This window comes from Lynx rufus, unplaced genomic scaffold (genome assembly GCF_022079265.1).
Source record: "Lynx rufus isolate CCGP_SWC_20201006 ecotype Redwood Valley unplaced genomic scaffold, mLynRuf1.p SCAF_28, whole genome shotgun sequence".
NCBI classification, from domain to species: domain Eukaryota; kingdom Metazoa; phylum Chordata; class Mammalia; order Carnivora; family Felidae; genus Lynx; species Lynx rufus.
Genome location: NW_025814843.1, coordinates 10,779,331 through 10,794,382, shown reverse-complemented (window position 1 = coordinate 10,794,382; position 15,052 = coordinate 10,779,331). Strand labels below are relative to the sequence as shown.

Here is a 15,052-nt window from a genome sequence, read left to right as displayed (position 1 = left end):
TGCCCGCTCCCCTGAGGCAGCGGCCCCACCTCACCCCCTTACCTGGCTCTCTGAGATACAAGCCACATAATAATCCAGGATGTCTGTCACCAGAACAGAGCTGAGTTACCCTCCCCCAGCCCTGCCTCCCGGGCCACCCCTGCCACCATCTCTGGCCTCCTTCTGTCCGGTGAGGGAGGAGCTCCTCCAGCCAGGGCTGCTGGACTTTGATGGGGGACAGTCAGGACGAGCGACCCCTGCTTGGACCAAGGGGACCTCCACGCCCCCAACCAGCCCCCGGGTTTGGGCACTGCCCTCACAGGCCCAGGCCAGCCCTTTCCAAACACTGCCCCTCAGATGATTGGGGCTACTCACCCAGCAAGGCCTGGAAGAGGTCACTGTGCAGCACGGTGAGGAGAGGGGGTGCCCACCGCAGTAGTGGGGGGGCCAGGAGCCAGAGGGCTGACCGGGGAGCTGGAGAATAATGGGGGTGGGGTTGGGACAGGGAAGAGACAGAGGGACCAAGACATTCACCTTCCCCAGCCTGTGCCCTTTCACCCCAGATTCTATGGGAAGGTTCAGGAGAAGGGTCCCCAAATCCCAGTCCCCGCCCCCACCAGCTCAAGCCCCCAGGCCTTTCGTTTTTCACCTCTGGGTCCCTCGGACATCTCTCTCTTCTGTCACTTTAATCTCCCTAATCCGCAGGGTTGGAGCTGAGCTGCCTTCTCCCCACCCAGTTCCAGCTGTTAGCCTAAGGAGGCAGTCTTATCTCCTCCTGGAACTTCGCACCCTGGCCTCTCTCCCCAGAGCCACGGAGCCATGGATGAGAGTTTGCTACACTTTTTGAGGGGAGGAGGGAAGGGCCCCCCCCCAAGGAGGCTCCAGCCACCCCAAAGGAGAGGAAGCTGAGCCCAGATCTTTCCTTGGGTGGGGGGGGGTTCCCAGTAAGGATGGCAGAGAGGGGGTATGAGTTACCGAGGACTCCTCGGCCCAGGGCTAGAGAAGTGGGGGCTGGGGGACGTGAGCACCCCTACAGCTCCTCACAGGCTGGGAAGCAACCAGAATGCCAGCCGTCTAGCCTGGGCACATGGTCTCAGGAACAAGGGCAGACAGAGACAGGCGTTCAGGAAGGTCTCAGAGGCCCTCAAGGGGAGGCAGCGAATTGGCAGAGGGGAGGGGACGGTCCTACGCTGAAAATTCAGGTGTTTCCAAAGTTAGTGACAGCTCCTAGGTCTCAGGAGAAATGTGCTTGGGACACTCGCCCTGCAGCTGGAGCCCCCCACCCCACCGTGTCCCTGCCTTTCGTGTGGGTGGAGACGGATTTCACAAGGGACCCCAATGGGTCGTCTTTCCGTGCCTCTGCCTCTGGCATCTATCGTAAGCTTCTTCCTTCCCACCTCTCCCTTCCAACTCCACCTGGGAAGTCCTCCTTTCCGTCTACCCTCCATCCCTCTGGCTGCGGTCGCCTAAGCCTCTCCCTCTTCCGTCCCAGCCGGTCCCATCACCCCTCCCACACTCTAGGTGGGACAGGCGGGACCAGGCGTTTGGGGGAGGCGGGGACGTTCGGAGACCGCCCTAGGTCAACCAGAATACAGAGGCCGAGGGCGCGCCGGAACTACAGCTCCCGGCATGCCCCGAGGCCGGAAGCCCCGCCCGCCCACCTCGCGGTGCATTGTGGAGCAAGAGTCAAGACTAGGTGGGGGCGCCCAGACTCTGGCAGACGGGACCGCGGCGCTAGTTCCGCGCTCGAGGCGGCGGCGGCTCGAGCGGTTCGAAGATGCAGGCGGTACGGACGGCCCCGATCGTGGGGCAGCAGCTGCGGAGGTTGGGGGTCGGAAGGTGTGTGTCCGACAGAAGGGATGGAGTGGGGGTGGCCTCGGACCTGGGGACCGGGCCGGGACTGAAACCCCCGCTCCCCCACAGCTCGTGGCCCCGTGCGCTCCTGGGGCAGCCCCCGCTCGGCCTGGCCCGGCGACCCTATGCCAGTGGGGCGACTCAGGTGAGTGACGGCGGCCTGGGGCGCGGCGTGTGGGAGTGGGGGTCCGCCCCGGCGTCCCCTTCCCCGCCGCCGGCAGGGGTCTCCCTCTCCACCCTGGTCACCTGCCGCCGAAAGTAGGGGAAAGGTCAGGCCAGGGTGCCCTGGTGATGGAATTGGGGGAAAGGTCGCCGCACCCGCCCGACGCCGCCACCCAGCTGTCCCCCTGGACTCTCCTTGGCATCTCGGAAGCCCCTTCCCGGCCTCGCTAACTAAACGTCTCCCCAGGCGGTTCTGGAGAAGTCAGATCCCCTTTCCCCTGAGGCTTCGACCCAGGAGAAGCAGGCCAAGGCGGTAGGTGGCCCCCAGGCCGGGAGTTGCCAAGCCAGGGGCTCACCCACCGCGGACAGCTCCCTGAAACCCCCTTCTCCCTGCGCAGGAATCAAAGTCCTTTGCAGCCGGGATGTTCCGGGGCCAGCTCACCACCGACCAGGTGTTCCCTTACCCCTCTGGTAAGGGGTAGTCACAGCTGGGTGGGGCAAGGCAGCTTCCCTTGACCGCCTGGGCGGCCTGACCAGCCTGTCCTTCCCCACCCCCACAGTGCTCAACGAGGAGCAGACACAGTTTCTCAAAGAGCTGGTGGGGCCTGTGTCCCGTTTCTTTGAGGTGAGGAGTGACTGGGGCGGGGGAATTGATAGCTTGGTTCCTGATGGGGTGGGAGAGGTGTTCAGCAGTTTAAAAGGAGCTTGGTGGCGTCTGGTGACTCAGTCAATTGGGCCTCCAGCTCTTGGTCTCAGCTCTGGTCGTGATGTCTCAATTCGTGGGTCCTGGCCCTGCCTCAGGCTCTGAGCTGACCGGGTAGAACCTGCTTGGGATTCTCTTTCCCGGTCTCTGTCCCTCCCCCCACTTGCTCTCTCTCAACATAAATAAACTTAAGAAAATTTTGGAAAAGAAAAAAAAAAAAAAAAAAGGAGCGTGGATGCATCCTGTGCCCACCCTCCCCAGGAGGTCAACGATCCTGCCAAGAACGACATGATGGAGGAGGTGGAGGAGACCACTATACAGGGTCTCAAGGAGCTGGGGGCCTTTGGTCTGCAAGTGCCCAGCGAACTGGGCGGCGTGGGCCTCTGTAACACCCAGGTGAGGGGGGTCCCCTCGGTCACTCCCAGCATCCCAGTCTACCCCAGCTTTGCCGTGATTAAGTTCCTTGCCCACCTGACCCAAGGCTCAGGTCCACCAAATACCTGCCCGTGTTGACCCTCCCAGGATGCACATACCTGTCCCAAACAAATCACCAAACTGGACACAGTCCCTTAGGGCTGTGGACTTCTCCCAGGCTCACAAGTCCTAATGGCAGAGACTGACAATAGGTTAGGAAGCCTCTCTCCCAAGAGCTGGGGAGACACCGGTGTCCCTCTCTATCACGGTGACATTTTGGCTCTCTAGTCACAGTGTGGGCTGCCCAGGTCAGGCCCTGCCTGTGACCCACACTTCCCTGCTACGGCCCCATGCAGCCAGTAATAGCCCCGGATGCCTGCTTTTCCCCGCAGTACGCCCGCTTAGTGGAGATCGTGGGCACTCATGACCTTGGCGTGGGCATCACCCTGGGGGCCCATCAGAGCATCGGATTCAAAGGCATCCTGCTCTTTGGCACAAAGGCTCAGAAAGAAAAGTACCTCCCCAAACTGGCATCTGGTGAGGCAGCCCCGAGAGACCCAGGGACTGGGGGCATCCTGGGCCAGTGGTACTAAGGTCACCACACAGCTGGGTGGGTCGGTTGGGCAAGATTCTGGGAAGGTATCAGTGTGCTGGTCGGGAAATGTGAAGAAGGTGAACGGGATGCCAGAGATGTTAAGAAGGAGTTGCCTGTGTGTGTGTGTGTGTGTGTGTGTGTGTGTGTTGGGGAGGGAAAGGTGCAGTGAGGGGCCTCTGATGCCCATCAGGACCCCGTTTAAAGGCACTGTCTACCTCCAGGGGAGACCATAGCTGCTTTCTGTCTAACCGAGCCCTCCAGTGGGTCGGATGCAGCCTCCATCCGGAGTTCGGCTGTGCCCAGCCCCTGTGGAAAATATTACACCCTCAATGGAAGCAAGATTTGGATCAGGCAATCTTCCCGTTTCTTTCCTCCTGTCCACCTCCACCCAGCTCCCGGCCCCCACTGTTCTGTCCTGTCCTCCGCACCCTGACTGGCCCTCCTTTGTCCACAGTAACGGGGGCCTGGCAGATATCTTCACGGTCTTTGCCAAGACACCAGTTACAGATGCAGCCACGGGGGCCGTGAAAGAGAAGATCACAGCTTTTGTGGTGGAAAGGAGCTTTGGAGGTGTTACCCAGTGAGTGGGTTTGGGGAGGAAGGAAAAGGTCAGGCCAGGTTTGGGGGCAGCACAGAGCAGACGGCATCACAGGTCACCCCGGGGACGTGTGCAAAACCCAAAGAGCTAGATGGCATGTTCTCTTTGGGACCAGTCTGCACAGAACCAACATAAAGGTCCGGCTCCCGCAACCAGCGAGCCCGGCATCCGGTGGGCTACATAGCCAGGCATCCTTCCCCTCTGGGCAGGCAGGGACAGTTGCCCGCACCCTCCCACGCCCTTTCCTGGCCGATGTAATTCCTCCTTGGCTGGCAACAAATGCCCCCCCCCCCCGCCCCCGCGACCTGTCGAGCACACCTCTGCTTCTCCACCCCACCCTGTCACAGTGGGCCCCCGGAGAAGAAGATGGGCATCAAGGCCTCAAACACGGCAGAGGTGTACTTTGACGGAGTACGGGTGCCAGCAGAAAACGTGCTGGGCGAGGTAGGGGGTGGCTTCAAGGTCGCCATGCACATTCTCAACAACGGAAGGTTCGGCATGGCCGCGGCCCTTGCAGGCACCATGAAGGGCATCATCGCTAAGGCGGTGAGTACCATGCCTGGACAGAAGCCACACGGTCCCCCTTCCCATGTGGCCCTGTCCCCTTGAGGGTATTCCGTCCCCCCAGAAACCCCTTCCATGCTGGCAGCTCCCAGGCCTGATGGCTCAGGTCTGTGTCCAACCCAGCCCCTCTGCCGGAGGGGGGGCGGGGGCACTGGGTTAACCACAGTGGGACCCATGTGCCTTCTTCCAGGTGGATCATGCTACGAATCGTACCCAGTTTGGGGATAAAATTCACAACTTTGGGCTGATCCAGGAGAAGCTGGCCCGGATGGCTATACTGCACTACGTGACTGAGGTGAGAGTCTTCCCGCGCCGCGCTCCCCAGAGCCCCGAGGCCTTCTTCCCCGTCGTCGGTCGGACCACGACCCCCAGCAGCACCTGGGGCAGTGGGTCTCCAGCTTCACACCAATGCCCTAGGGGATGCGGGGAGGCGTAGTCGGCTCAGTCGCTGCACGAGGGGGAGAGCCGTGCCGTTCGGAGATGCTTCCAGAAGTAGCTGAAGTTTATTCCGTGTGCACCCCCGCCCTTACCTCTTCACCCCCTTCAAAGAAGTCAGATGCCCAGAAGCCCCCAATGAACTGACTCGGGGGACCCAGTGTTTCACCGTGCCTGATGGGTGGAGCTAGAAGGTGAAGGCCAGGGCCACGAGGAGCTAGGGCAGACGCAGGTGGTCGGGTCGAGTCTGACGCACTGCTTTTCCTTTCCGTGTCCCCACCCCGCAACCTCAGTCCATGGCTTACATGGTGAGTGCCAACATGGACCAGGGATCCACGGACTTCCAGATAGAAGCCGCCATCAGTAAGATCTTTGGCTCGGTGAGGTCCCAGGCCCACAGGGCGGGAGAGCCCAGCGTGGGAGCTTGGCTCCAAGACCAGTCTTACAGGGCTCTCTGTTCCCAGGAGGCGGCCTGGAAGGTGACCGACGAGTGCATCCAGATCATGGGCGGCATGGGCTTCATGAAGGTACAGGCTGGCTCTGTGCCCCGGGTGGCCACGGCTGGGACGGGGGGGCGGGGCAGGTGGGTGCCCCTCGGCAGGGGTGTACGTTCTGCCTTCCTGTGGCAGGAGCCTGGGGTGGAGCGCGTTCTCCGAGATCTTCGCATCTTCCGGATCTTCGAAGGGGACGAACGACATTCTCCGACTCTTTGTGGCTCTGCAGGGCTGTATGGTAAGAGGGAACGGGGTGGGGGTGGAGGGGTGGGAGTAGGGAGAAGAGCGTGTCCTGAGCACTAGGCCCTCTCCCCACACAGGACAAAGGAAAGGAACTCTCTGGACTCGGCAATGCTCTGAAGAATCCTTTTGGGAACGCCGGCCTTCTCTTAGGCGAGGCGGGCAAGCAGCTGAGGAGGTCAGCTCAGAGCCGGGGTGGGGCCAGTAGGGGCACGGGGCGGCCACTAACCCGTCACTCTCGCCGTCCTCTCAGGCGGGCAGGGCTGGGCAGTGGCCTGAGTCTCAGCGGCGTCATCCACCAGGAGCTGAGCCGCGGCGGGGAGCTGGTGAGTAGTCGGGCGGGCCTGAAGGAGGCGGTGGAGGGCCCGTGCGGCTGGGCTCCCTCCCCCAGCCCCTCTCCTCTCCTCTCCTCTCCTCTCGGGGCAGGTGGTGCAGGCCTTGGAGCAGTTCGCCGCCGTGGTGGAGGCCAAGCTGATAAAACACAAGAAGGGGATTGTCAGTGAGTGAGATCTACCCCGCCCCCCCCCCACTCCCCCCCCCCCCGCTCCCTCTCCCTCCGGCTGACACCTCCCCCCCCCCAACCGTCCCACGTACCCGACAGATGAACAGTTTGTGCTGCAGCGTCTGGCAGACAGTGCCATTGACCTCTACACCATGGTGGTAGTGCTGTCCAGGTGAGGGGGTGGCGTGGGAGGCCTGAGCTGCAGGGGCCCCGGGTTGGGGCTCCCAGCCCAGCTGTGTGGTCTCTTCTTGCCGTGCACCAGGGCCTCGAGATCCCTGAGCGAGGGCCACCCTACAGCCCAGCACGAGAAGATGCTCTGCGACAGCTGGTGTATCGAGGTGAGGCTCGGGGTTACCGAGGGCGCGCGGGGGGCCGGAGGCGCAGGCCTGGACCTCTCCTGCCCTCTCCCCAGGCGGCCGCGCGGGTCCGGGAGACCATGACCGCTCTGCAGTCTGACCCGCAGCAACAGGAGCTCTTCCGGAACTTCAAAAGCATCTCCACGGCCTTGGTGGAGCGAGGCGGTGTGGTCACCAGCAACCCCCTCGGCTTCTGAGGACTCCCCGCCACCTGCCCGCCGGCCCCCCCCGTGCCTTCTCCCAAGCCAAAGCCCAGCCCCCTCGTTCTGCCTTAAGGAGGGCCTGGCCCCCGGGCGGCGGCTGCTCTCGGAGGCCCACTGCCTGCCTCACAAGTAAAGGTTCTCACCAGCCGTGCCTCGCTGCTGCCTCAGTTCTCTCCCTCACTGCCTGCCTCCCTCCCAAAGAAAGGAGCCAGAGGCGTGCGCAGTTGGCCTCTATTGCTTTATTTGGTGTCTTATACAGGTGACTAAATAAATAGAGTAACAAAAGCAGCTACACGGGCCCCCGAGACCGAACACCCCACCTTCCTTTGCTGTCTAGGGTGCCCAGCCCTTCCTCCTCCCAGGGTACCGCTGACCACCGCTACCCTGCACAGGACAGAGTTGGACGGACAGAGGAGGAGGTCACATTTCGGGTTGGGAAGGGCCCAGGAGATAGAGGTTCTTCGTATAAAAAGAGAAACATCTACTAAAAAAATAGTCCAAAAAACGTACGAAAGTCTACTTCGACCCCCCCCCAAAAGGCGTACAAAAACAGTAAAGCTAAAAATAACCCAAGGTCCCTTGCGCACCCCCGGAGGGATAGGGGAGGAACCAGGCACTGCTGGTGAGAGTCCCAGGGGCGGCCGCCTCCCAGCAGCCCACAGGCCGGGCTGAGCTGGGCCAGAGGAGTGCCAGGCACGTGACGGACGAGACCCCCGGCACAGGACAGAAGCACCAAGCGCCGACTGGACAGGCCCGCCACGTGCTCTACATAACATCCACAAAGAACTCACTGGGGTTGCCCATGGCCATGTGGAAGCTCTGGCGGCTGGCGGTCAGCTCCGGGGGCACAGAGCCCAGGTCTCTGACCGGAGGGGCCCCCGGGGGCTGCACTGCTGGAGGCACGGGGGGTGGGGGTGGGGGCACCATGACCACCATCATGGGATTGTAGGGGAGGGCCATGCCAGGGGGTGGTCCGTAGGGATGCAGCCCGGGGTGGGCTCGGAGATTGGGCGCGCCCCCCGAAGAGCCTCTGGAAGGGGGCGGGCCCCCGTCACCAGCCCCACCAGGGTCCCCGCCCCGCCGAAGGCTGCCCCCCCGGGTGGAGGGCTCGGACTCACTGCCGCTGCCGGACTTGGACTCGGGGGCCCGCTCCTCAGGCCTCCCCGTACGCCCCGCCCCCCCGTCGCTCCGTGTTGACCCACTGCTCCGGCTCCCTGTGGGGTGGAGGAGGGGAGGCCAACTGAGCCCTAGCCCAGCGGCCCCGGGTCACCCCCCCCCAACCCCCGCACCAGCCTCTCCTGCCTGCATCCCCCCCCCCCCCGCCGCTGGCATCTAGCCGCGACTTACCCTCGCTGTGCTGGCTGCTGGCACTGCCCCCGCCGTAGGTGTAGGATGAGAGCTCATGGTAGGGTGGCGGCTGGGGGCTGTACGGGTGCGGGGCCGGGTACTGGTAGGAGAAGGTGGGCAGCAGGGGCCACGGGGTCGCCCCAGGCAGAGGGGCCAAGGTGTCCTGGTCCGAAGCCCCGCTGGAACCGTCATCGTTCAGGGACAGGTTGACCAGGTCTGGAGAGCGAGAGGGAGACCGGGAGTCACTGCTTCCAGTGGCCAGGACGCAAAGATGGTGAACAGAGGGAAACCGGGCACTGCTTCCCCAGAACCATCCACGATGGGGGGGGGGGGGGGGGGCGGAGACCAGGGCCTCTGACAGGAAACACCCACCCCTCTGCTGCGGTCAGGGCAGAGCTCACCCAGGGCCCCGAGTCCCACGCTCTCCTGAGACTCAGGAGACTCCGCTCCCCCCAGCACACAGCTCTGCGCGTGGCGCACGGCTCGAGAGGCAGGACGCAAGTGGACGTTGGCCGGGGCGGGGCCTGACGCAGGACACACACTGCTCAAGTGACCACGGGCACCCTGGCTGGCTGTGGGCCGGAGACAGGAAGGGGCGGGGATGGGGGCGGGGGGGGGGGCACTTACAGCTCTCACAGCCGCCACTGAGGTCCCCGAACACGTAATAGCACTGCTCAGAGAAGGTGATTTTGTTCACCGTGTGTCGGATGAGGCCAGCCTTGAGCAGCCCGCTGGCGTATTTGCGGGCCTCCCGGCGCTCAGGAAAGCCTTCCACGTGATGGTAAAGCCAGTCAACTACGTCCGAGCCTGGGGGCACACGGAGCAGAAAAAGCGCTCAGGTTTTCCTCCCCGACTGCTGCGTCACCCCTGCCTGGGCCCTTCTCAGCCTGGGCCTCCTGCCCCGCCCCCCCCAACCCCTCCCCAGCACCACCTGCCCAGAGACCGGAGCTACCCAGGAAGGCGTTAGGGATGGTGATCTTGAGCCACATGCGGTCCCGAACTTCCAGTCCAGATTCGGGAGCTGCCATGGCCTTGGTCACAGACGCCATGTCTGTGTGGATGGAGAGACCCCGCCCCTCACAACCTGTCAGAGAAAGGAGGCGGCAGGGTAGGGCCCCAGCACCACTGGGAGGCCTCCCGGGGAGGGGAGAGAGGCGGGGCTGGGGGCTCACCGTCAGGCAGAGAGGACCCCGACGTCATGGTGCTCATGGACGAGGAGCCCGGATAGGCTGGGAAGGTGCCCGTCAGCGCGGCGGAGTGGGACACCCAGGCAGCGGGGTCAATGGGCTGGATGGGCTCGTCTGGGACAGAGGAGGCCCCCGAGACGGATGCTTCCCCGGCCCTCCCCGACTCGGACTCCCATCCCGCCTCCCTCCCGACCCTCCCCCACCGCCTCCCGCCACGTGGAGGCCCAACCCCGACCCCTGCTCTCTTGCCCAGGCAGCCACAGACCCTCCCGGGCGCCACTCACTCCGAGGAAGGGTGAAGTAGGCCTGGGGAGAGGGATCCCAGCACTTGGCCACCGTCAGCACGATGGGGCTGTGGGAGGGGAGAAGCGGTCAGGTGGGGGTGGCTGGCAAGGGCTCGGGAGTGTGCGGGCCTGGAACTGACGGGCTGAGGGACAGGATGGAGAAGACACCAGAGACAGAGAGACCCACCAACGCAGACCAGTCTAGAAATGCCGCTGAGTGTAAGTCCGGGAACCAGAGAGCTAACCGATGCGGTTCACGAACACGCATACACGCGTGCACACGCACACGAGGTGGGGGGACAGAATGGAGCAGTGACAGCAAGGCAGGAGAACAATGCCCTCCGGGGAGACCGAGGACAGGGCGTCGGAGGCGCCGGCCACCTTCTAGGTCACGATCTCAGTCGGGCTCACACAGGCACCCCCACGCCACGGTTACTTGTCACGTCACACGGTCCCACCTCGTGCTCTCGGGACACGCGTGATGTCACGCCCCCGCTAACCGAGACGCCGCCACCACTAGGAGGGCAGACCCAGGCCGGGCCAGCGGCTCACCCCGGCTTGTGCACGATGTCTCGCAGCACCCGCACCGCGTCGTCATTGCTCATGTTCTCGAAGTTCACGTCGTTCACCTGGAAGCCGGGCCAGCGGGGTCAGAGGCCGCCGGGGCCCCCAACCCTACCCCCTGCCCCGGGGCCCAGGACCAGCGCACCTGCAGCAACATGTCGCCCGGCTCGATGCGCCCGTCGGCCGCCACGGCACCCCCCTTCATGATGGAGCCGATGTAGATGCCGCCGTCGCCCCGCTCGTTGCTCTGGCCCACGATGGAGATGCCCAGGAAGTTGTACTTCTCTGCGGAGGGGGCGCGGGTGACCGGGGGCAGCCCGCCGCGCGCCCCCCGGGCCCCCGCAGACCCGGCCCCCGCCTGGGCTCCCCCGTACCCATGTTGAGCGTGACCGTGATGATGTTGAGGGACATGGTGGAGTCGGTGACGCTGCTGAAGGACGAGGCCTGTCGGGGAAACGGGGAAGGAGCCGCACTGCCTCCGACGACCCAGGGACGGGCCCTGGGGTGCTCGCTTCCTGTGCCCTCGTACCCCCTGAACCAAGGCCCCCAACTTCTCCAAGGGCCAGCTGTCCCGTGAGAGCCCCCTCACCCTCTCCAGGCGGGGCGGCCGCTGCTTCCTCCGCCGCCGGTGGCGCTTCAGGAGGCGGGAGGCGCTGCTCTGCTCCGTGGAGCTGCTGAACCTGTCGGGAGGCGGAGGTGGTCACGGGGTGGGGGGGTGGGGGAAAGGGGAGGAAGGGAGGATGGGCAGAGGAGGGATAGGAGGAGGAGGAGGAGGAGAAGGACAGGAGGATGGGCGGTGCCCTACCTGCTCATGGTGTCGTCGTCGTCAGAGTCGCCCAGGCTGGTGCTCTCCAGCTCGCTGGTCATGAGCGTCGAGGAGCTCTCGTACCCGGCCAGGTGGCGCTCCAGCCTCGAGGGGCCGCCAGGCCTGTGGCCCCCCGCTGAGCATGAACAGGAACCTCAGGAAGCTGTCCCCCCTCCTCACTCCCACCACCGCCCTCCCCGGGGTTCCCGGAGGACCCGGCCTCGGGCCCGCCCCCCCTCACCGCCATGCTCACTGCTGTCTCTCCTGCGAGGCCGTTCCCGCCGCAGAGACACCACCGACTCCGTTTCTGTCTCGGGCTCCAGGTTTTCCCGGCTGCTGGACACGTTAGGGCTGGACGGGCAGAGACGGTTCGCAGCCCGCATCAGTGGGCTGGGGCTCCACGTCCTCGACTCCCTCCCCTGGACTCAAGGATCCCCAATCTCACTGGAAGGATGGAGGTCTGGAGTCGCCAATGCCACTGGTCCTCTCCGGCGGCAAAGGGGGTAACGGTGGCGGCGGTGGCGCCAGCTCGGTCCGAGGCTCGTGGGCTGGGGGAGCCACCTCGGGTTGGGGGTTATCCGATGACACCAACTGAAAAGTACAAAGACAGAAACCGGCTCGACCAGGAAGTGAGGCGTCCCAGGACGGGGAGAGGGACAGGGGGTGGGTCTGAGCGAGGATGGGGCTTGGGATGAGCAGAGAGAGAGCAGGAGCTGGCAGTACGGGCCCCAGAGGAGGCTGATGGGCCGCGGCTGGCTCTCCAAGCCGCCGAGGAAGCAAAGAGCCAGGGCCTCCAACGAGGGGGCTGGGGACACTGAGGCTCAGAGCGCCTGGCGGCGTGAGAGGGACGGCCGCTCACCCAGGACACCACCCTTCCGTTGAAGCAGGGGAGGCGGGCGCTGTCATCTGAAATCTCCTCCTTCACCACCCTGCCGAGAGAGGGCACAAAGGCCGGTGAGACTGGCTTCACCACCCCCCCAACACACCCCAATTCAAACCTCCTGACCCGCATCCATGGAGCTCGGGGGCGCTGACTTTCTCCAGCCCTGACCCAGTCCTCTTCCCTGACGCTGAAACCCTTCGCTTACACACCTACGGGGTCTCCCCATTCGCTCCCTTTCCTTCCTTCTCTCCCCAACTCATCCTCCGGGCTCAATGCTGCTCCAAAGATTTCCTGGGGTCCGCTTCCAACTTCTCACTCGGATCTCAGAGACCGTCCTGTCCCCTTGGGTGACCCTACAGGTAGGTCTGTCTCACCTTAGGAGCCTTGCCGGCACCTCCCCCAACCCCCACCCCACTCCTCACACCCTGTCCCCAAAACCTTTGGTCCCGAAGCCTCTAGTCTCACGTTTTCCTTGCTTTTCTCTCTCTCCCTCCCTCCCAGAGAGCTCTCCAAATGGGCTACTTTTCCCCACGTGAAAACACCCGCTAGACCAAAAATGGTACCTCCTCACTAGGCGGGGCCCTCCCAGGGACAGACGAACCCCAGCCGTGACCCGCCCCCCACCCCCCACCCCGTGCTTCCCACAGGTCTCTGCACCAAGCAACCTGTCTTGCCTGACAGACCCCAAAGCCCAGCGTCAGGATGGACACGACTCACTCCTTCTTCTCACCCACCACATGAAATCACGGCCACCTATTCTGTTCGGCACCCTGTCCTGGCCACACAGCAACAGACCGGACACTTGTTAAGCGTCAACAAACGTTGGTTGAATAAATACACGAACTACGAGAATCTCTACTCTCAACGGGCTCTCTCTCTCACACACACACATTCTCACCTCCAAATTCGAACGGCCTGTCTCATTAACCCTCTGGCTTAACGTGGTTCCAGAAGCCTGGATATGTGACATCTTAATCCCGTTTGTTACCAATGGGACAACTCAGCCCAATCACTGTCAATCAATCTCGATACAACACACGATGTTTTGTAACATAATTCAGTTTCTGCATAACCTAGTCTGGCAAATCACTCCGTCTTAGGTCACACCATAACCTCGCTTACGGACAGGTCAGACCCGACGTTATTAACAACGGTACCAACTTACTGAAAAGCTGCTGTGCGCCACGCACCTATGTGAGATTTTCTATACTAACTACGTCAACATACTGCTAACAGACAGTAGAACCTTGATTTAAATCCCAGCCAAGTCCCAGGGGGCGCCTGGGTGGCTCAGTTGGTTGAGCATCCAACTTCGGCTCAGGTCATGATCTCACGGTTCCTGGGTTCGAGCTCCACATCGGGCTCGCTGCTGTCAGTGCAGAGCCTGCTTCAGATCCTCTGCTCCCCATCTCTTTCTCCCTCCCCCTCTTGCTCTTTCCGTCTCTCTCTCAAAATCAACCAATCAGTCAACCCCAGGTAACTCCCAAGATAATACCGCCTTCCCAACATCCAACAAACAGTCTTTCTCGGTAGAAGCCAGTCTGTTCAGCTATCCATAGAAGCCAGACTGCCCCAGTCTAATCCAGCCTGCCTTCAAGAGCTGAAGGTGGAGGGCTCCGTCTCAAGAGCTATAAACCCAAAAGGGCTCACTGTGTATTAAAAATCCTAGTCGAGTCCAGAATGACCCAAATTACTCCAGAATAGCCCAATATATTTTAGAAACAGCCGAGAACGTCCTCACACGCAGCTGTCTGTACCAACATAGGGCGGATTATCCCTATACAGTTGTCCGTACCGGCATAGACCCCCCAAAACCCTGCTTGTCTGCCCCTGTACTGAGGCTCAATAAAAACCAAACCCCAGCAAAAACTAACATCAACCAATACAACCCAGTAGAGACCAGGGTGGCCCAAGTTTTTCCCAGACAGTCTCATCTACCCCATGGCAGCCTAGAACATCCCAATACAGCATTCTTTGCATTAGTACATACCAGAACGTCCCCAAACAATCCTGTCTGCTCTAATGCAGTCCAGGATGTCCCAAATTGCCCCAACACAAATCAATCTGTACCCGAAGATTCCACGACATCCCTCACAGCCTGTGTGCTACAGGACTGCTCGGAATACAGGATGGGTGAATTCAGCACCTCCCCAAATAAAGCACTGTGTCCCACTCTATTCCAGGATAGCCTAATCTCCCCTAATCTGGTTTAGCACAGCCCAGTCTGTCGTCCTACAGCGCCGAGCGCCCCAATCTGTCCAAGCATAACCTTGCCCGTCCTGGGATAGGCAATCTAACCCCAGCATAACACAATCTGCTCCACTAGAACCCAGAAAACCCAGTACGGCCCAGAGCAGACCTGTGCCCCTCGATATTGCCCAATCCACGCCAGCACGGCCCCCCATCGGCTGCAATCTAGGCCTCGCGCTCACCCGAAATCCTGATCCATTGACTTGAAAAAGTACTTAGCGCCCGCGGGCCGCTGCAGGACGCTCTTGAAATCGCCCAGGGTGATGCGCTCCGCGGGGACGGGAATCTTCACCAGGTACGGGGTCTCTTCTTCATCCAGGTGGTAAATCACCTTCGTCTCCCCGACACCACCGCCCCCCGCGCCGCTGCCCGCCATGGTCTCGCCCGCGCGCTCCCGGGCTCCGCCGCCCACCCAAAGGGGCGAAGCGCCCCCGCCGCGCCTGCGCACACCCGCCACCCGACGCGCGAGGCGACCAGGACCGGCCCGGCGCCGGAGAGGGGCAGCGGGGCGGAGGGCGGGGGGCAGCGGGGTGGCGGCCGAGGGAAGGGGGGACGGGCCGTAGGGCTCGACCCGAGGCCGTAGACGCCGCCGCCGCCGCCTCCTCCTCCGCCGCGCGCCACCGCCGCCGACGT

At 62.8% G+C, this 15,052-nt stretch overlaps 2 protein-coding genes across 5 annotated transcripts; one reads left to right on the top strand and one right to left on the bottom strand.

Annotated features, from left to right (window-relative positions):
- The first annotated feature begins 1,673 nt into the window (after positions 1 to 1,673).
- ACADVL (acyl-CoA dehydrogenase very long chain) lies at positions 1,674 to 7,250 on the top strand. The gene is given in 21 exon segments (XM_047089733.1): positions 1,674 to 1,818; positions 1,903 to 1,978; positions 2,243 to 2,308; positions 2,394 to 2,466; positions 2,556 to 2,620; positions 2,960 to 3,094; positions 3,505 to 3,649; positions 3,929 to 4,058; positions 4,162 to 4,287; positions 4,653 to 4,851; positions 5,060 to 5,164; positions 5,598 to 5,684; positions 5,769 to 5,831; positions 5,934 to 5,987; positions 5,989 to 6,036; positions 6,119 to 6,216; positions 6,292 to 6,364; positions 6,465 to 6,537; positions 6,640 to 6,712; positions 6,803 to 6,878; positions 6,953 to 7,250. Coding segments are annotated over 21 exon segments (1,968 nt in total). The 5' UTR covers positions 1,674 to 1,756; the 3' UTR covers positions 7,094 to 7,250.
- A 73-nt stretch (positions 7,251 to 7,323) lies between these two features.
- Positions 7,324 to 14,996, bottom strand: DVL2 (dishevelled segment polarity protein 2). 4 transcript variants are annotated; one of them, XM_047089728.1, is made up of 15 exons: positions 14,602 to 14,996; positions 12,146 to 12,215; positions 11,732 to 11,877; positions 11,528 to 11,637; positions 11,287 to 11,422; positions 11,071 to 11,161; positions 10,856 to 10,925; positions 10,627 to 10,766; positions 10,470 to 10,546; positions 9,918 to 9,985; positions 9,619 to 9,747; positions 9,378 to 9,530; positions 9,074 to 9,253; positions 8,447 to 8,662; positions 7,324 to 8,313 (listed from the first exon to the last, which is right to left on the bottom strand). In XM_047089728.1, exons 1-15 carry the CDS (start codon positions 14,793 to 14,795, stop codon positions 7,865 to 7,867), a joined length of 2,229 nt encoding a protein of 742 aa, XP_046945684.1. In that variant the 5' UTR covers positions 14,796 to 14,996; the 3' UTR covers positions 7,324 to 7,864. The 4 variants fall into 4 exon arrangements, with proteins under 4 accessions (XP_046945684.1, XP_046945685.1, XP_046945687.1 ...); XM_047089729.1 differs by having other exon boundaries at positions 11,540 to 11,637; XM_047089731.1 differs by having other exon boundaries at positions 9,399 to 9,530; positions 14,602 to 14,994.
- Between the last annotated feature and the right edge of the window lie 56 nt (positions 14,997 to 15,052).